The sequence below is a fragment of the Mauremys mutica genome, chromosome 18 (genome assembly GCF_020497125.1).
Source record: "Mauremys mutica isolate MM-2020 ecotype Southern chromosome 18, ASM2049712v1, whole genome shotgun sequence".
Lineage (NCBI taxonomy): Eukaryota > Metazoa > Chordata > Testudines > Geoemydidae > Mauremys > Mauremys mutica.
Genome location: NC_059089.1, coordinates 12,318,780 through 12,340,713, shown reverse-complemented (window position 1 = coordinate 12,340,713; position 21,934 = coordinate 12,318,780). Strand labels below are relative to the sequence as shown.

General features: G+C 44.0%; 1 protein-coding gene across 1 annotated transcript; it reads left to right on the top strand.

Annotated features, from left to right (window-relative positions):
* Window positions 1-483: 483 nt before the first annotated feature.
* TNFSF8 (TNF superfamily member 8) lies at window positions 484-21,884 on the top strand. Its single transcript, XM_044993047.1, has 4 exons — window positions 484-933; window positions 8,882-8,927; window positions 20,042-20,113; window positions 20,650-21,884. Exons 1-4 carry the CDS (start codon window positions 739-741, stop codon window positions 21,084-21,086), a joined length of 750 nt encoding a protein of 249 aa, XP_044848982.1. The 5' UTR covers window positions 484-738; the 3' UTR covers window positions 21,087-21,884.
* The last annotated feature ends 50 nt before the right edge of the window (window positions 21,885-21,934 follow it).

Below are 21,934 nucleotides of genomic sequence, written 5' to 3'. Positions count from 1 at the left end.
GCAAATGCCACACTGCTATTTTTAGCATGCTAGCTCAGGCAGAGCCAGTGTGAGTGTCTCTCCAGGCTGGGAGGCCCGCTTCCAACTGCAGTGTAGACATGCCCAAAGTGATTGAGGAGCCGGGATCTCACTGATTTTAATGGGGCTTGTGTTCCTAAGTCATGTAGGCACTTATAAGAATCCCTCCCAATGTTTCCAATGTCAGGACTGATGTTCACCAAGCTCGTGTTGGCTCAATCACACCGGGACCCAGATTTCCAGAAGAGAAAAGGAGATCACAGTCCTACATGGCTTGACTAAGAACGAGAAGGAACTACACTGTGAAACAGGAAGATACCAGCCCGGGTGATTTACTGTACTGAACTGTCCCTGTAGTTGAGTAGGAAGTGAAACAGCATTTGCCTTGCACTCAGTTTCACAGAAAGAGGGTGGAAGGGGAGGGGGGACCAACCTTGGTTACCATTCACCTTCTGACATCAGAAACCTCCGGTGCAGCATGAGAGGCTGCCTTCACGAAATCCCTGAACAAGAACATGAAGCTCCTTCCCCTCTTCACGGCTGCATCCTGCCTCACGCCCCCAGGTCCCTTTTTCTTCGTACGACAAATGATGAAGCTTTTTTTCCAGATCACATGAGCCCAGGATGAAGGGGGAAAATCCTGCTAGGAGTGGAGATGGGCTGCGAATGAGAATCTGATCAAGGGGAGATACGGAGTGATACACCGAGGGCTATATAAGAATGTGCTCCTCACCAGAGAAAACATTTTTCCAGGTGAATGATTCTCATGAAGCAGCCATGACCATGACTGAAGCCGGTGTTTCAAGGAGGCTCAGTGCCGGTAACAAAACATACTTCTATTTCACCACAGCTTCCCTCACGGTGTGTCTCGTCTTTGCTCTAGCAACCATCATGGTCTTAATCGTTCAGAGGAAGGTAAGTCACTGCCAGCTTTTCTCCTTCAATCTCTTTTTTCCTCCTGCTCTCTAAAAGGGGTTCTTGCAACTGGAGATTCAGTCACCACCCCACAAAAAATGTAGATTAGGAAGATAAAGGCAAAACAGACGAAGAGAGAGAGAGCAACGTTATAAGGAAATTATTTATGTTCTCTAAGTAAAATACTAGTTTCTTGTGCACAATATCTTCCACACAAGAGAAACAGAAAACCTCATGCTCCAGGACATAATCCATCAGGAGTGCCTAGAATGAGGTTTTTACTGTGTGGTTCTCATACTTTCCTCTAATCTATCTGGTTCTGGCCACCATCAGAGGCAGGACACTGGGCTCGGTGGACCTGTGGTCTGATCCACCATAGCAGTTCTTATAGTACTGTGATGCTTTGCCAAAGTTCTTTATTGATTGATGTGATGGAAGGAACCACTGTCTATGACACCATGTATTTGCAAGTAATGGTAGTTTGCGAAGTGTGTGGGGTGGGGAGAAGCAATGCTTCAAAAGCATTGCATGGTACATTCCTGCACGCATTCAGATTTCAAGCTCATTAACGGACGGAGAGAGACATAAGGGGACGTAAGGGAGGGAGGAAGACAGATGTTTTCAGATTGGCTTTGAAAAACAATGGAGAGGACGCTGAGGTAGAGGGATGCAGAGAAGCCGTTCTAAACTAGCACAAGCTGCAGAGGATAAGGCTCTTGAACCTAGTGTCAAGTTTGGCGGAAGGAACAAGAAAGCAGGTCAGTGCTAAATGCAGATAAGGAGCAAGAAAAATGAGGAACTCTGAGGTAGGTTGTCGACAAGCCTGTGGAGTATTTGAAAATAAAAGAGGACAGCTCTGAGCTGGATCTTGGAATGAATGGGGAGCCAATGGTGTATTTCAGGATGGGGCGATGGGGTTATATTTCTCTGTACAGCTGGACATAGTGAATAAAATCTTGAAGCTATTGAAATCAGCGAGAGTTTTGCCATTGTCTTCAGTGGAGCCAGGCTTTCACGCAGTGGGGTTACAAATCTTATTATAAATCCAAGTTCTGAAGATGCCCCACTGCACCTGTTAGAAGGGAAGCTACAGTAAGTAGCTAAAGACCCAGATTTATGGGAGAAAGTTGGACTGAAAAATGCTACCCATCATGTTCTTGTCTCTTGAGTTACTAAATTGAGCGTGTGTGGAACGATCTGGAATTTACCTAAAAATGAAACCTCAGGGTCTGTTACATCAGTGTACATAAGAAGTCACCTAATTGAAATCAAGGTTGTTACACTATGTAAAACCAGTGTAAGTGTGGTCAGAATGAGACTCCGGTATTTTAACATAATAATCAACTAATGGGACACTAAGGAAACACCTAAAATCATGGATTAGTTAATTAGCTGCAGAGATCCCAAATGGCAGAGGAATGATAATGAAGGATTCAGGTTGTTCATTTTGGAAACAGAGCTTGCAAAAGGAGAAAGCAGCAAGCTGATAGCTCAGGCGTGATGCAGAGAATCATGATGCAATTTTGTTCTGCATGGGGGAATTAGGGAGTAAGGAATGTGTCTCCTGGTCTTGCTTTCAAGACACTGAAGAACTCACATGCCTAAATCATCTCCCTGTGGTCCCTTTACTCTCCCTCAATGGGGAAGTGACTAACCTTCAAGCCCAAATGATGAACTGTGCCACCCCATGAGCAGTTCCTCAGTGGGATGCGTTTCTCATTTGGAACATGCTTCCTCCCTCGTGCTCACGCTCAGTGTAAGATGGGGCAGGAACTCCTCTGAGAACTAAGTTTGTTGCTGTTGAGTTAGGCGATCCTCTAGTCTAGGTGCTTTCTTTAATGCACCCCCACAATGCAAGTGTTTTTCGGAAGTTCTCATCATTGGACCCACATGGCTCACAGGGCTCAGTCCTGTGACACACTGCACCCAACCGTGCTGCTGGATCAGACCCATGGGCTGTTTTGATTTTCTCTAAAGTCTTTTTCAGCTGGATTGATGGGTGATTGCCAAAGGCACACAGGGCAGTTAGGTAGCCAATGCCTGTTGACAGTCAATGGAAGTTGGCTGCCTATCCCTCATTTATGCTGTTGAAAATCTCCCTCTTAACAAATTTCCACTAAAAAATTAAGACTTAAGGCTCTTACATAAGGTGAAATTCAATAAAAAAGCACAGGAGCTCTGCAGACCTGAAAGCAAGATGCCCTGAACATTGATTATACAACATGGAAGATCACAATAAACAAACACCCATAAATCCAATCATCTCTCTGGAGCCAATACAAATATCGTTAAATAATAATCCATCCTAGTGCATTTCATAGCGCACCAAAAAATATCTTCGTCACACCCACTTCTCTAGAGGCAATGGCTTAGCAGTGTAAGTTTAGACTCCATGGAACTATGTATTGGGACAGAGTCAACTCAGTTCTTCATGCTTCTGCTAGAGATACATTGACCATCTTCCAGTTTACTGTATCTCGCTCTTTTAGGTGAGATCTTGTTTTCCATAAAAGTGGAAGGGTTTGCCAAGGCGGGGCCATGGATAAAATTTCCCTTTCTGATTGCAGCTGTGAAAGACTGATGCCCTGCACCTCAGAGGTGTCTCCGTTTCATTGCGGCTGTAGGTATATATTCATTGACGCACACCGGGACAGAAGGTGTGATGTAAACAATAATTATTCTGGAACGCCAGCCTTAAATTACCCGGTTGTAGCACAATGTTGCCATGAGCATGGCAATAGTAGACTCCATTCATCCCCACGCTTGTATTTTATCAGCCATCGTAACTACACACAGGGACAGGACATTTCAGGGGTTTCTAAATGCTCAGGTTTCTAACCTGATAGGATTTGGTTTGGTTTTTCCCCCAGAGCTGTTCAGCCCTATTACAGCAATGATGTAAAGTTTTATACGTATATGCCCAGTAATTATACGGAATGATCTAGTTTTGAAACCTGTTATAGTTAAAATTTGAGAATAATTTCACCAGCTGGAATCCAGCCAGGCTCAGTACAGACCAAAAGTCATTCCTATCCGATGGCTATTTAGTACACTGTCCAACATGATTTCTAAAAATGTCACTCTATTTCCTACGCGGACATGTTGCAATTTGCATTAAAGAATGCCCCCTGGTGGGCAAACTTGGCAAGAACTGAATACCATGGAAAATGAGCCCCAGACTCCTAAAATAGAACCCTGCAAAACAGGACTAAGGCATCCTGACGGGAGCAAGACCCCTCTGCTCAAACCCATGCCGTAACCTTTCTATGGTTAAACAGTATCCTTCACTGTCCTAGGCTGGCAGCCTGGTACCGTTCACCAGCACTAAAATCATTCCCTCATAGTCACGCCTGCATTTGTAATGATGCCCCGTCTCAGGTCAAGTGTGAGGCTTGAGCCAGGAGATGCAGGTCATTATTCCCAGTTCTGCCATTGACTATGTGAGAGGTTGGGCAAGCTGCTTAAATTGTCCCTGCCTCAGTTTCCACATCTGTAAAATGAGAGTAATGATGCTCACCCACTGTGAGGTCCTCAGATGATAAGTATGAAGAATTACAATGCTGGTGCACGCAGGATGCAGATTTTACCGCCCCTACTGTAACAAGTATATCCAAAGATTAAGAATTAGGTAGCTGTTTATAGGCCCTGTGGGAATATAGGGGCTAGCTGGAATGGCTGGGACTCATTCATTAATTTTCCTGTCTTTGTATTCTTGCACCTCTTAAAAGGCAGAAAAATGGGGAACTGTCGTTGTTTTAATAATAGATAGTTTAAGTAGGGTGACATCCTAGGGCAAAACTCTCACTGATGTTGATAGGCCCAAGATTTCCCCCCTGGAGCCTGGTTTTCAGAGCTGCTGAGTGTGCATGACTCCGCTGGCATAGGCTCAGCACCCCAAACCTCCTGAACTAATGATGCTGCCCTGATGTCTCTGTATAGCACTATGTTAGTTAAGTGCCTTTACATGGATTTTATAAGACCAATCCCACACTTCAGTGAATGCAGGTAAAATGGACTTTCAATCCTAAGGGGGCTAAAGATACTCAGCCTGTATTCTCACAATTCAAGGGTGAATCTCAAATGGTTGGGGCTTCAACGCAATCAATAGCAAACGATCCCACTAAGGTCGAATGCTCAGGATTTCACCCTGGGGAATTTGGAGTCAGGGTGAATACCACACCTGTAAATAGGGATGCTTAGCTGAATCTTAGCCCAAATACTGAATTCAAACCACTTGGGTCTGCAAATGTAGGCCAAATTGCTTATAACAATAGATTTTCTCTCCATGTGTGGGCCCAGATGGGAGATTTTGGTGACAGTTCAGTGTGGTAGGTTCTGGTTGGAGTCTGGATGTTGAGATATTCACAAGTGGCTGCAAAAAGTTATCTGAACAGAAAGAAAGAAAGAAAGAAAGAAAGAAAGAAAGAAAGAGAAAGAAAGAAAGAAAATTTCAGAACAGGCTCATGGCAGTGCAAGTGCACTGAAGTCAACAAAGTGGCACCTACTTATACTAGCTGAATTTGGCCCTGCATTCAAATTCAGTTTTAAAAAGAGGCATAGAATCTGGTAAAAGCGTGCTTCTTTTTCCAAGCTCATTCATCCATCCCTACTTATATCTTCTTCAGAGCATGTTCTGGAATCTGATGCAACAGTAAACCTCACACCTCATTGTTTGTTATTATGTGGTTGTTTAATTAATATGGGTATCGTTCCTTTCCAGTCAGGGGATATGTGACCTTTGCAGGTTTTCTCCCAGGGAGAGGGGTCTGCAAAAAGCCATTTATCAAGATGATTTTGATTAGATGACAAATGAGACACCAAGCTGATTTGGTTTGGGAAGGTTATTTTTTTATAAAAGCGCTTTTTAAAAGCTGATTTTCCCTGGTACATGATTATCATTTTCTCTAATGAAGTGAACGCAGATCAGTCTGCTTGTGATGACTGAGACCATTCATCACCCGCACGCACAGCCATTGCAGATTTATAATGAATTTTTCCCAAGCCTGTACAGTACAATTTCATCTCTTTGAGCACCTAGAGGGGAATGCTTTACATTTCAAATTAGAGCATTAAACTGAATCTTCTTGCTGTGGGAAAGGAAAAAAACCCGTACCCAATAACGTTTAGAAGCAAGCACTAAAGTTTTATTTGAGTGTCTACTCAATTATTCTTGAAATAAAATGCATTAGTATCTGTTATTTTCCATCCATTCTGACTGTGCAAGAGGGAATGCAATACATTAGTGCATTTTAATTTCCCTCAAGTCACCCCATCTGCACAGCAAACTACGAGTTGCCAGATTTATATATTTTTTCCCCTAACCTCTATTTCAGAGGAAGGTTTGAAAGGTGAATGGCTCGCTCTAATGCTAATGGTTCAATTGCTTTGCAAAACATTCCTTTATAAACAGCTGTGGAACCGTTCCCTGATTCCATTTAGTGAAAAGGAGGGTTGTCAAGCGATTTAAAAAATTAATTGTGATTAATCGCGCAATTAAAAAAATTAATAGCGATTAATCACACTGTTAAACAATAATAGAATACCATTTATTTAAATATTTTGGATGTTTTCTACATTTATATATTAATTTCAGTTACAACATAGAATACAAAGTGTACAGTGCTCACTTTATATTTATTTTTATTACAAATATTTGCACTATAAAAAACAAAAGAAATAGTATATTTCAATTCACCTCGTAGAAGTATTGTAGTGCAATTTCTTTATAATGGAAGTTGAACTTACAAATGTAGAATTATGTACAAAAAATAACTGCATTCAAAAATAAAACAATGTAAAACTTTAGAGCCTAGAAGTCCACTCAGTCCTACTTCAGCCAATTGCTCAGACAAAGGAGTTTCATTACAATGTACAGGAGATAATGCTGCCCACGTCTTGTTTACAATGTCACCTGAAAGTGAGAACAGGCATTCGCATGGCACTGTTGTAGCCGGCATCACAAGATATTGTTGTGCCAGATGCATTAAAGAATCATATGTCCCTTCATGCATCAACCACCATTCCAGGGGACATGCGTCCGTGCTGATGACGGATTCTGCTTGATAATGATCTAAAGCAGAGCAGACCGACGCGTGTTCATTTTCATCATCTGAGTCAGCTGCCACCAGCAGAAGGTAGATTTTCTTTTTTGATAGTTTTGGTTCTGTAATTTCTGCATCGGAGTGTTGCTTTTTTAAGACCTCCGAAAGCATTCTCCACACCTTGTCACTCTCAGATTTTGTAAAGCACTTCAGATTCTTAAATCTTGGGTTGAGTGCTGTATCTATCCTTAGAAATCTCACCTTGGTACCTTCTTTGCATTTTGTCAAATCTGCTGTGAAAGTGTTCTTAAAATGAACATGTGCTGGGTCATCATCCGGGACTGCTATATGGCAGAATGCAAGTAAAACAGAACAGGAGACATACAATTCTCTCCTGAGTGATTGGCTGAAGTAGGACTGAGTGGACTTGTAGGCTTTAAAGTTTTACCTTGTTTTGTTTTTGAGTGCAGTTATGTAACAAAAATAATCTACATTTGTAAGTTACACTTTCACGGTAAAGAGATTGCACTACAGTACTTGCATAAGGTGAAGTGAAAAATACTATTTCTTTTGTTTATCATTTTTACAGTGCAAATATTTGTAATAAAAATAATATTAAGTGAGCACTGTACACTTTGTATTCTGTGTTGTAATAGAAATCAATATATTTGAAAATGTAGAAAAAACATCCAAAAATATTTAATAAATTTCAATTGGTTTTCTATTATTTAACAGTGTGATTAATCGTGATTAATTTTTTTAATCTCAGTTAATCTTTTTGAGTTAATCGCATGAGTTAGCTGCAATTAATCGACAGCCCATGTGAAATGTAATTGTAGATGCAAAGTTTCCTTCTTCACGTGGCAAAATGCGCCCACCTCTTCTTAGAACCAAGTATATTGCACTAAGATTTAATGCTCTGACTCCTTGGTTGTGGGGTCCCATAGTGGGAAAGACGGTTTAATGGCTAGGGCCCTGGATTGAAGCACAGGAGACTTGCATTTAATTCCCAGCTCAGCCTCCCTCAGTGATCTTGGCCGAGTCACCCATTCTACCTCATGCCTCTGTTCTCCCGCTGTAAAACGGAGATAGCATTTTTCCCCGTCACACGAGCCTCCTTAGAAGGTAAAATCCATTAATGGCTGTGAGTCACTCAGGCTAAGATCGTCAGAGGCAGTTAGGCACCTAACTCCCACCGGTTTCCTTTGGGAATTAGGCACCTAACTACCTTTGAGGATCTGGCCCTCAGATATTACAGTATGAAGGGTCATAGAAGTACCTAAATAGAGCTCTAGCTGCATAGTACAAACTTCTACCATTTGGACTAAGTGCCTTAGATGAGAGCAGTAGCAGCGGATCTGTGGGTCAGTCACAGAAGGGGGTGACAGGCACCGTTGGCCAGGGTGTTATATTAAAAACATTCATAGACATTTCAGACTAGCACCCCAGGACTTGGAGGAATGGAAGGGATCACAAGGCTGATCCTTGTGCTTCAGATTTACAGAATCAGACCAAGTAATGCCACTTACTCTTGACCTTTCTGCCTTCTCCCCAGCTAACCATTGCAGGACTCACCAGACTTTAGCCCACTGTCAAGTATGTTCCCTTGACATTTTCAGGTATTTCCGCCTTGTGGCCACTGAGCGAAGAGCCTTTTGCCTTTCATTTCAGCACTTCTGGTTCTAGTCGCAGCCAGAATTGGAGGACAGACCAATTAAAATTAGAAATAAACCACCTCTTGCTTGTAGGACATAAGTGAGGGATAAGGCCTTGCGCCGGTCTGCTGCTCAGGTTGAATTTCACTCTTCAGGGACCGAATGTGATAGAACATAACTTGAAACCACTCTATACCTTGAACACAAATATTCAGAGGCCCTAGAATAAATATCGGCTCCCTTTTCTTTCAGGGTCTGGCTCCCCCCGAGGACGGAAGTACAAGTACACTCATAAGAGGTAAGACCTGTAACTATCAGTATAATTTGCCTGGTTTATAATGCAAATGCCACCCAGGGTGACAAAAAGCTGTTTGCGCCACTCTTAATCACTTACCCAAACTCTCCTCTTGTTGTAAAAGCCGAGCCAGTGGAAAAAGTTTACAAGTTACTCGGTGCCTCCGGAAACCAGTGCACAGCTAAGCAAATAACAAGCACGTCTTGTCTTTGGTATATTTTTTTGCCAGAGGATGTGAACATTAATCTGATTATAAGGTAGCACGTGGATGGCTCAGTCCTGCATTCCTGCATGCAGAGACACATTCTACCCTGTTTTTATTAGGGATGGGTCATTGGCACTCATGTCAAAACCACTGGGACACCATGGGTTCACAGGACTGATCTGACTTCAAACAGTACTGGGTTCACATTCTCCTTTGGAGAGGACGCAAGAAAGAAGGAGAGTTGAGGCGGAGGTAGGTGGGAGAATGGAGAAAAATGGGGCATCAAGAGAGGCAGAGGGAGAAATACATGGGGAAAAACAGAGCACAGGGGGGAGACAATTCTAATGAGAATAATGTATACAGTGGTCCAAGAGTCTGCTTTCACTCAAACCATCATAAAACTGGAGTAATTGTTGGTTTCACTGCAATTATCCATCTGCTTAGATGGGCCCCCATCACCAAGTGTTTCAGCATTTCACAAATATTAATGAATTTATCTCCATCTCCAAGGAGAAGGAAAGCGTCATTACCTTTATCATTTTACACATGGGGAAACTGAGGCACAACAATTTATACTGGCTAGCTCAAGGTCACACAGAAAGCATGTGGCAAAGTCAAGAGTTTAACCAGGAACACCTGGGTGCTAGTCCAGTGCCTTAATTAAAAGATCATCCTTTCTCTTACTCAGCATTTACACAGAGATAACTCAGAGCAGTGTCTGGCCAAGTACATACACTATTCAGCATACCAAACTGCCGTCCTGTGCCAACTATGCCATCACAAGCTTCCTGGCATCATAAATGTCTCATTGCTTCTTACTATTTTCAAATTGAATTTCTCTGGAAATAACCCAAGGTTTTAATTTACACAACCAGGTTTGGGTAAAGAGAAGATTAGATCCTTGAAGTCCAGATTCTGCTCTCAGTCACCCCAGTACCAATTCAGAGTAATGGCTTCAGGCAGGGGCGGCTCTAGGAATTGCACCGCCCCAAGCAGGGCGGCACGCTGCGGGGGGTGCTCTGGCGCTCGCCGGTCCCGCTGGTCCCACGGCTTTGGTGGACCTCCTGCAGGCATGCCTGTGGATGCTCCACCGGAGCCGCGGGACCAGCGGACCGTCCGCAGGCATGTCTGCAGGAGGTCCACCGGAGCTGCCTGCTGCCCTCCTGCTGCACGCCGCCCCAAGCGCGCGCTTGGCGCGCTGGGGTCTGGAGCTGGCCCTGGCTTCAGGGGAGCTACCCTGGCTTCACACCAGAGTAACTGAGGTTGATATCAGAACCTGAGTAAGCTTTACAAATGCCCTCAGAAGCTTTGCAAAACATCATCAGCCAAGGCTGGACCATTTCTAATCTTTAGACCAAGAGAAGGAAAGGCAAGCCCTGGCAAGGTGAATATAGGGACTAAAAGAGACACTCAGAGGACCAGAGCCTTGGCAATTGTAAGTTGACATGGCCTCACTGACGCCATTGGAGTGATGCTGATTTACAGCCATCTGAGGCTTAGTAAGAGGCAGAGGGAGCTGCAGTAGTGGATGCTTACCATAGACAGAGGAATTGATGAAAATCAGGTGCAAAAAAACGGGCGACCAATTAATCCAAAGCTAATGGTACAATACAATTCTCTGTGGCGCAAGGTAGATTTCTCACTTATTCTTGTATTAGCAGGAGTGTTGTATGCAAGAGACAAGAAGTAATTCTTCTGCTGTACTCCATGTTGATTAGCCTTAGCCTCAACCGGTCTTTTGTGTCCAGTTCTGGGCACCACATTTCAGGAAGGATGTGGACAAATTGGAGAAAGTCCAGAGAAGAGCAACAAAAATGATTGAAGGTCTAGAAAACATGACCTGTGAGGGAAGATTGAAAAAATTGGGTTTGTTTAGTCTGGAGAAGAGAAAACTGAGAGGGGGCATGATAACAGTTTTCAAGTACATAAATGGTTGTTACAAGGCAGAAACAGATACATTGTTCTTGTAAATCTCTGAGGATAGGACAAGAAGCAATGGGCTTAAATTGCAGCAAGAGTAGTTTAGGTTCCACATTAGGAAAAACTTCCTGTCAGGGTGGTTAAGCACTGGAATAAATTGCCTAGGGAGTCTCCATCATTGGAGATTTTTAAGAGCAGGTTAGACAAACACCTGTCAGGTAGATAATACTTAGTCCTGCCACGAGTGCAGGGGACTGGGCTAGATGACCTCTCGAGGTCCCTTCCAGTTCTATGAATCCATGACTCTAAATAAACACATTGAAACCTTGATTCCTTCCCAGCCAGCTCCTGCCAATTGCTCTCTCTCAGCATGAATAACAGGAGGACTGTCAGACAGAAGGAACATGCACTCTCAGGGAGCTTACAAGCTGTCACTCCCATTCACTCCTTAGACATACTCAAAGTGGGAGTTGTGTGCTCTCTAAGGCCCCTTTCCATGACTCAATTGGAATAAAGTGGCCTTAGTGTAAATATACATTCTATAGAGGGGGTGAAATGCCACCTATATGTTTTACATACAAAAAGCTACATTCAGAGACAGTTAGTTAGGTTGTAAAGTCAAGCATTCAACACTTAGGAAATGCCAGATTTATGGTTGTCGGTGCAACCTTAATTCTACTCCTCTGTGTCCCGAAGGAGGCAGGAGTGCAGTGGAAAAAATAGCAGATCAAGTAATTAAAAAATGTATCATCAGGCAACTTCACAATGGGCTAGACATATGCTACTTTCCAGAGTTGATTGAATGATACTAAAAACATGCATTACATTTTCATCTCATGTTTCATTTAGAGTTTACATCCTATTGCATATTATTAACTAAATACCAATGGGTACTTAACAGCAAATTTATTCAGGTGTACATATTCCTTACTCAGCTGTCAATCCTCCAGGGATAGGTTTGAAATCATCTAATGGCATCTAATTGAGAGGGATGCTTTGCCAGCTAATTAAATGTTTATTTGAAAAAGTGCCACGGAAGCATCACTAAATCTCTTTTCAATATTCGGTGGAATGGCACAAGCAACAGAGGGAAAAATTTAAGACCACCATAAAATAAATCTTTCCTGAAATGTAGTCTCTGCAGTTGTGAAATCGGTTCTTGGCATGCATTTACCATTTTGCTTAACAAGTGATTTCTGCCTGTCAGAAGCTGTTTGGTGAGAGTCAGATATCGGGGCTCCACAAACCTTTCCATCTATCATTCCCCTTCAAGTTCTGTGTCTCCAGCTTGCTGATTCCTCTTGTCTTTTCTGGATCATGAAGACACGGCACCAAACTCTGCTCTCATTGACCCTGGGGTATACCAGGAGACACTTCATTGTTTGCCTGGAAGTAAGATGTTGAAATTCATTAGCAGCTGAGTGATTAGACACCAGAGGAGATATTTTGATCTCTGTTATGCCAGAGTAAATCAGAATAAACTTGAAGTCAGTGGAATAATTCCAGATTTATACCAATAGAACTAAGAGCACAATTTGGTCTTATGGCTTTGAATCTGGTCTCTCTTACGCCAGAGTAAATCCGGTGCAACTTCACTGAAGACTCTGGAGTTACACTGGGGCAAAAACAATGTAAGAGAAAGCAGAATCCAGTCTTATGATGGTAGTCAGTTACTAAGGAGTCTGTCTAGACTGAGAGAGATGGAGAGACTGCAACTTTACTGATCTATCTTTGCAAGTCACAGAAGGCTACCTTGCCAGGACTTTAGTATGGAATTTGACAGACAGGTTTGGTATTGCCCTCTGATAGCTTCCTAGTCCCCAGTTATAGGTTTTGTTTGTTCCTCTGTTTGCTTTTAGGAGAAAAAATTGGGTGGTGGCAAGTCTGGGCTTGCAAATGCTAATCAGGTCCTTCAGTTTACCTCCAAACCAGGCATCCCTACGTGACCACCAATGCAATATGTCTGGCATAACATGAACAAGTGGCTGGAAGTTAAAGCCAGACAAATTAAAATTAGAAACAAACCACCTCTTAATTGTAGTGAGGGTGATTAACTATTGGAACAAACTACCAAGGGAAGTGATGGATTCTCCATCTCCTGATATCTTGAAATCAAGACTTGCAGAAGAGATGTTTTAGTCTAAACCAAGCTACTCGGCTCAATATTTTAATAGCCTGTGATATACAAGAGGTCCCACCCGCTGTGATTCTGAGGAACCTGGGGAGCTGGGCAAGGAGCTCAGATAGCAGGAAACCAGGCAAACAGACTGCCTCAGCCAGTTTAGTTTCTGGTGAAAGTTTTGACAGAATCAAAGTGTTCCTGTGGAACGTATCAGTTTCACCAAGTCAGCATTTTCCAGCAAAAAATTGCTACACTGGAAATTTTGCCACCATCTCTCATTCGTCATGATTATTTGTATTACAAGAAAGCCTAGAGATCAGAGCCCCCTCGTGCTAGGTACCGTGCAGGCACATAATGAAAGGCAGGTCCTGCCCTAAAGACAGGACAGAGAAAAAGGTAGGAGGGGAAAGAGAGGCTGATTGAAGCAATGAGGACACCCAGCAGGTCATTATATATAGATCTTCCTACTGTATTTTCCACTGCATGCATCTGATGAAGTGGGCTTTAGCCCACAAAAGCTTATGCTCAAATAAATTTGTTAGTCTCTATGGCCTGGTCTACACTTGGGGGGGGGGTCGAACTAAGGTACGCAAGTTCAGCTACGCGAATAGCGTAGCTGAACTCGAACTACCTTAGTTCGAACTACTCACCCATCCAGATGCCGCGGGATCGAAGTCCGCGGCTCCCCCGTCGACTCCGCCACCGCCGTTTGTGGTGGTGGAGTTCCGGAGTCGACGGGAGCGCGTTCGGAGTTCGATATATCGCGTCTAGATGAGACGCGATATATCGAACTCCGAGAAGTCGAACGCTACCCGCCGACTCGGGCGGGTAGTATAGACATAGCCTAAGGTGCCACAAGTCCTCCTAGTTCTTTTTGCTGATACAGACTGACACGACTACCACTCTGATACCTAATCAGGGTAAACTTCATCTGCCAAGACATCCTATTTAAGTGTCTTCTCCTGTTTACTTCTTGATCCTGTTGCCAGAGGGCTCCATCTGGTGGCTGGATTCACCATGATCTCTGTGTGTGAGACAGAGAGACTGGATGCATGTGTATGGCCTTCAGATTCTTCCTGTCCTGAAGCTACAGTCCACTGAATAACATTGGGTACCTGTTATAGGCACCTTCCTTCTTGCATGACTGGTGGAATCTGAGTCACGTTCTCAATGTGACTGCAGATGAGGCTGTAACCCAGCTGAGACACATGTTCCATAGACATAGCAGCTCTATTGGTCTCGTCAAACAGGGAGCCTCCTTTGAGCTTGACCCCAAGGAGCTACGCTAGGCTTGTGTGAGCTGTTACTCTCTCCATGGCTTTCAGCATGCAGACACCACATCCCTCAGGAGAGGTTCCTTTGGGAGCCACATGTAACTTACTCCAAGCAGCCGTGGCAATGGCATACAAATATTGAGATGCTCATGATATAAGTAGCATCTTCAGGACAGAATAGTCCGCGCACCTTCCTTCTAGGGATTCTTTCCCACTGTCAGATGCTCCTCAAGTTCGCAGCATATTTGACCTTCAGGTACCACACAACTCAGGGGACAAGAATGCAGCCAGCAAAGATTCCCTTACCCTGGTTTCCAGACTCTGGCCCTGGTTTTCCTCGTACTTACTGTGGTTTAAAACTGATGGAACCCAACTGACTTCAGTGGTGTTACTCCTGATTTACACCATTGTATGTAAGCGAATTAAGCTCTGCACACACCGATCTTCCCGTGTTTCTGATCACACACACACACACTAGTTTTACACTCGTGGAACTCCTCTGATTTGCACTGGGCCAGTTGCGCTCAGAATAACTAACTAGAGAAGCAAAACTGAAAAATGGTGATAAGCAGCCCTAGTGGCAGCTTGAGCTCAGGAAATGCTTCTCTACAACCAGACTTTTTTTATTTTTTCCGTGCTTGGTTTTCTCAGAAAGACAGCTGATGTCACCAAATAAATGCTATTTAAACTCGCTGACGTCAATGAAAGCTAGTTCAGGCTCACAAAGGCCAGGTACACTCACGTCAGCTCAGAGCTGATCGTGGGAGATGCCTTGAATGTCCTGAGATCGTCTAGTGAGGTACTCAGCTCTTTGCATGATCATGTTCTTTATCTCAACGCACCATTCTTGGCTTGATCAATAGAGCCTGCAGTGCTGGAGCTTTAAATGCTACAGGGGCTTTTCTGATGTGAAGGGTGAATTCCACTCCATAACACTGAGTTTCCATTAAAAAAAAAACCAAAACAGACTGTACCTTCCGGCAGGACAGATGAAGTTTTAAGGGGCCAGGGGTATGAATGCATCTTACCAAATCCTATTTTTCATCATGATTCAGATTTTAAGTACCTAGGATAGGTTGTAAAGCTTTCTCTTCTCTTCTCTTCTCATCACTGTAGTGTCTGGTTAATTTCCAGTAGTGCATGAAGCAATGTGATTAAATCTGTGCTTTGCTCTTTCTTTGACTGGGATGTTCAGCAATAGAGGAGTTGGGTGCCCCACTCTCACGGACCTTCTGTGTGCAACTGTCCCCTACCTTTGGCCCTTTGGAAAATCTCAGCCTCAGTCCTACGTTTCGTGTTATTCATTCCTGTGTTCGTCACCTGCCTGACCAATGGTGGTATGAGTACAAAGATTGCAACATTACAAATGGCCAGCCAAAAGGATTAGCTATAGCGGCTCAACGGCTCCCCTGTTTGCCCACCCCAATGACAGGCTGCCTCCACCTTCTTACTTAAAAGTCAGGCTGTTCTTGTAAGCAGATGTTCGGAGACCTAGACATGAGGATCTCTTGTCTTACTCTTTTATACGAAACTTTATCTGAAAATCTTAACTAGTCTTAGACAGAGGCCACATTTTGCTCTCATTTACACTGTGAAAATGAGTAACTCTATTGATCTCAGTGGAGTTACCCCAGATTTAATACTGGTGTAACTGACAGCAGAAGCAGGCCCTATCATTAACAAGGCCTCATAAGAACCCTGTGAGGTAGATAAGTATTATGCCAGTTTAACAGAAAGAGAAACTTTGGCACAGAAAGGTGGAAGTAACTTGCATATGGCTGCATATCTTGGGCCAAATTCTTTGCTGGTATAAACTGATACAGCTCCATTAAAGCCCATTTACACCTGGAAAATTTGGCTCTGTAGTGTCAGATCCAGGTACAGAACGCAGGAATCCTGACTTCCATTCCCCTGTTTTAGCCACTAGACAACACTCCCTCCGCATCTGGATTAAAGGTCAGAGGTTTGACTTACGCCCTGTGTAATTCTGTGTGACAGTCAATGGGGCTTTCATGTACATTGTGAAAGTAGCATTCACCCATCTGGAGGAAGTGATTAGTGGTGCATTGAAATATATTTCCTGGCCTGTGTGCTCTAGTTTATAACACCCAGTTTATAAACCAAAACAGTCAGAGAAACTATGGCAGGGGGGCGACGGGACAAGGGATGCAAGATCTTTCTGTCTTAATCACAAAGTAATGGTTATTATTACTATTTATTATTTGTGTTACCGTAGTGCAAGGGAGACCCGGTCACGGAGCAAGATCCCACTGTGCTAGGGGTTATACAAACACAAAACAAAAGACAGTCCCTTCCCTGAGAGTTTACAATCCCAGTATAAAACAAGAGACAAGAAACAGTCATAGACAGAGGGGATGAGTGCAGGGAAACAATGAGACAGCAGCGGCAGTGGTTCCAGCACCCCAGCTGCTGAACTGTGTCAAGGTTTTTTTGTCGGTATCACAGCAAAGGAGATTTTTGAGGAGAGATTTGAAGGGGGCTAAATGACGTAGCTTTGTAGATGTTAATGGGGAGCAATGCCCAAGCGCGAGGGGTGGCACGGGAGAAAGCCTGAAGGGGCTTGTTTGAAAATTGAACCAGTCCAGTGGAGGGTTCAGCATGGGTAGACTGGAGGCAATCATCCACAGTGAAGGAGAGCTGATAGGTAGGGTGGAGCAAGGCTTTGGAAGTGAAGAAAAGTACCTTTTATTTGACGTGATAAAGAAGAGGGAGCCAGTCGAGTGATTCAAAGACAGTGGCGGCTCCAGGCACCAGCGCTCCAAGCGCATGCTTGGGGCGGCAAGCCGCGGGGGGGCGCCCTGCCAGTCCCTGAGAGGGTGGCAGTCAGGCTGCCTTCAGCGACACACCTGCGGGAGGTCCGCCGGTCCCGCGGATCCAGTGGCAATTCGGCGGCGGGCACGCCAAAGCCGCGGGACCGGCGGAACTCCCGCAGGTGTGTCGCCGAATCTGCGGGACCAGGGACCTCCCACAGGCGCACCACCGAAGCAGCCTGCCTGCCGTGCTTGGGACAGCAAAAAAGCTCGAGCCGTCCCTATTCAAAGAGAAGTGTGACATGCTCAAAGCGACGGGCTAGGGAAATGGTCTTTGCAGCAGCATTCTGAATGGATAGCAGTGGGGTAAGATTGCCTTTGTCAAGCCTAAGGAGAAGGCTGTTGCAGTAATCGATAAAAGAAGGAGAATTGGGGAACAGGTGAGCAAGAGGCTAAGAGCTGACAGGATCGTTGGTTAAGAAGGGTGGAGGTTCGGCTTACAAACATCTGTATCCAAACTGTGGTAGAATGTGGAATTCACTCCCTGCTGTATTGACAGAATTCAGCTACGCTGCACTATTTTTGCCCAGTAGAGGGACCTGTTCTCCTGCTTTTGAGCACCGGCAAAGCAGCTACAGAAATAGAGTGCCCTACTCACTGCAGCATATGGTTCACACGCAGCATGCATGAGATCACCTCTCCATTGCATAATTTGAGTCGCTCGGCTTCACGATTGCAAATCAGCCATTTCTCATTGCCTCATCATCAGAGAAAAGGATGTGGGGGAAATGCCTTGTGCATAATGGAAATAAAACCTCCGGAAGGGCATATAAAAGGAGCAATTGTTTCATAACGTTCAGGGAACTATTGCAAGAATTCATGAACCACTAAAAAAGTCTAAAATCCTCTTTCTACAGTCCTTCTGTCCTCTGGCTACAGCTTGATTGTGCTGATAGGCCAGTGAGTAAGGATGTGACAGTGAGCAAATGGTAGTTCCAGGCTTAAGGATGGCAAAGGAGTCTGAGGAGCTAATGGTAAAAGTCTCAAGTATCTTTCGTTGGGTTTTGCTGACTTTCCCTGTGCCCCATTCCTCCCCAGCTTCAGTTCCTGGATTGATTGAAAGTGCTTGCATTGTGCCTACCAATTCCTCTTTCACTATTGTTATGCAGGAAGGAACATATGCAACAATCAACTTGTTTTGTATGAAGTAACCAGCAGCCTTCAGGTCTAGAAGGTCATCAGACTCCCCTGAACATCTTTGAGCCCATCTTAATGTTTCTCTAATTATAAAGAAATAGGGTAAAATTGTCAAAAGTGCCTGGGTGAGCCTAAATCCCCTTTTCAAAAGCAAGGCCTTATCTTCCCTAGAAAGCTGTCCTGCTTTAACTACATGGGCTTAGTTAAAGCAGTGCAACTCGCTAGGGTGGTTAAATGTGCTTATACTGTTATAATGTATCCCCATGTGGGAGGGGAAAGAAGGGATACCAGTGTATGTCACCTTTATACCAGCGTACCCGGGTCCTAAGGCTTGCACCCATATAACTATATCAGTAAAAAAAACAAACCATACCCCTAAATGAAATAGTTATACTGATAGGAAATCGGTGCGTGGATCAGGTGTTATTTAGAAAGTTAATGAGACTTAGGCTATGTCTACATTTGCAGAGCTTTTGCACTGTCTGTTTCACTGGTGATTGGGACCCAGTGAAAGAAAAGCACTGGTTTGTGTTCTCACTTCCACAGGCGTCAGAGAGCGTTCACATTTGCAGCACTGATGAGAGCAGCGCACGGAGGGCAGCTCTCCCACAGTGCAGCTCTCTTCATTTTGAGGATAGGTCTCGTGGGAAGTGGGGGCGTGATCGCGGGGCATCCTGGGTCCCTGCACAGCCCCCTCTCCCCAAACACTGATCAGCTCCCGTAGCTCAGCACTGCTCCAAGCCGGGGATCCTTTGCTCCCTGGAGCAGGTATTGTCACCTGGCCAGATGATAAGTGAACACTTGCCAAGAAAACAGGAAAGGGAGTTTCTAAGTTCCTGGGGCTCTACAGGGGGAGGGGTGGGCATCTGTTTACCTGGTGTCAGAGCAGCAGAGATGCTGGCCAGAGTGGTCACCTAGGCACTGTGGGATATCCTCTGGAGGCTAAACAGGAAGAACATGTCTTCACTTGCACGTCACCACAAAAGCATCATCGGTAAGAGCTGTACGGCTCTTGTGGAAGTGGTTTTCTTTTTGCGGTGAAACTTCTGAGTTTCACCGCAAAAAGTCATTGGCAAGTGTAGTCGCTCCCACAGTTTTTCCACAAAAAAAGGGACTTTTTGCACTTTAAATGGCAAGTGTAGACATGCCCGTAGAGGCCGAGTCTCTTCTGAAAATGGTGCTTCAGCTAAGTCACTTGCAGTACAATAGGGACAATTACTGCAAAATGTATTACAATAGGAACAATTATGTTTCCAGAACTTTGAGTTATTAACTCCCAGTAAATGAATTTCTGGGATAATATTTCGTTTATTTTCCAGTTCTATCTCTGTTGTCTTTTACTGACATACTCAGCTGACAAGTATTCCATCTGGGTATCAGCGGAATGAGTTTAAAGCAATACTGAGCTAAAGTCATCCCTGACTTCAGTAAAGTTAAACCAGGAATGAATTTTCTCCATTCATTAAAAAGTGAAATGAAGCTAGAATAGTATTATGCTGCACTGAGGACCATGGGACTTGGACTTTTTACTTGGGACAGGGAACGGTTCATGATGGTTTGGGTTGGAGGTAGCAAACGCTCTAACGGAAATGAAACTGCAATGGCTGTTTATCTTTTGTTTCCTCCAGAGAATGAATTAAAAGCTGTTATTACAACCCTACAGAATGCTTCATTTATGAAAGTGGCTGCATACATGACAGGTCAGTGAATGAGTCCAGCTAATTCAAGTTTACGCGAGCCTATATCTCAAACTGGCTGAAGATTTTCCGTCAAAAAAAAAATTGGTGGAAAATGGCCTTTTGACTAAATTGACATTTCCATGAAAATAGTGCTTGTTTTGTGGGGAAAATGAAATAATTTTTTTAAAGTTTTCAGCAACCAAATGTTTTGTTTTTAAATGATGAAAACAAAACTTGAATGAACGTATGTCTTTGTCCTACTATTTCCCACCACATGTTCCTGACAACATTTTGACTACATCTGCTTGTGCTGGGGGGGTTTCTGCCTACCTGTAGATAGCAGCCAAGTGGCTTAAGTTGAGAAGGGAGGTGTTCAAAATTCTCAGCCTCAAGCCTAGTGGGCCTAGGACAGTGGTTGGTGTCTCCTATGGAAGAATGACAGAATACTTGGCTACCATTTGCCAGCAAATAAGTCCAGCAAGCTCTCACTAGTGTTTTTAAATAGACTATACACCACATTGGTATATTGTATTAACTCATTCTCCTTTTCTTTCTAGTGTCAAAGCCAATAAATAGTCCAAAACTGAAGTGGACAAACAATCGTATTCTCCAAAACATCACGTACAACAGCAAAGGAGACCCAGTGATCCACACGCCAGGCTTGTACTTGGTCTACTGCAACTTGCACTTTCATCTAACCAACTTCTCAAGCAACACAATCCACCTAAAGATGGAACTGCTTGTGAATAACATCACCAACAGGCAAACGTTACTCACACCCTGTTCCAGCACCAACAGGCAAACAATATTCAAGCAGTGTGCATCAGTTACAGACAATGACAGGATATTTCAGGAGCTCTCCATTCTCCATCTGGTGAACCTAGATGCAGATGACTGGCTATCAGTAAAAACTGAGCATTACGAATATTTGGATTTAGATTTCTTGCCCAATGACAATGTTCTTGCAGTCCTCAGATACAGTGATAAAAGTTAGGAGTGCACTGACTGCTTCCTGTAGCTCAATGTAACCTACCTTCAGTGACAATGCCTCTGCTGGACAATACCTGGTCTTAGTTGACATACCTTACCTCATCCTTAGGGGAAAATAAGGAACTTTCCAAGCGTCCAAAAGTGAAATCTAAAACACAGTAAAACATGCACCCAACAGACACAGGAGAACACTCTGCTTTGGCTGAGAGTGGGATTGCCATGATGCCAGAAGACTGTCCACCAGGAACGGGGCCAGCAAGTGATTCGCAGACCTGACAATGGCGCCTCAAAACAAAAACAAAACCAACCAAATTAGGAGAAGAACTTTCCATTCTGAGAATGATCATTTATCTGATATTTTCCACTTACACAAGAAGCTGGGCAAGCGTGACTAGCCTGGGGGGAATGGGACCTCTTGTCATCTGAGGATTTTGGAATTATACACGATAGTACTTTGAGCTAGTTTTTCCCAAAACTAGCAGTCAAAGCTGATACCTGATGCTTTCGTTACGACTAGAGCAAGCAACTGTAAATCTGCGAGAGAGCCTGTGGGCAGCATCATTGAAAGCAGAGATGGGAGGAAGTTCGGTCATGGGAGGCAATGTGGCCCAGCGGTTAGGGCACTGGACTGAGACTTGGGTTCTGTTCCCTATTCTGCTACTGATCTGCAGGGTGGCTTTGCACAAGGTCTTTCACTGTTGGTCCATCTTTCGTATTTAAATTGTAAACTCTCTGGGACAGGGACTATGTATTTGTACAGTGCCCAGCACAATGGGATGCCGATCTCAATTGGGACCTTGAGGTACATGCATAATACAAATATTAAAAGTAGTAATAATAATCTAGTCCGTG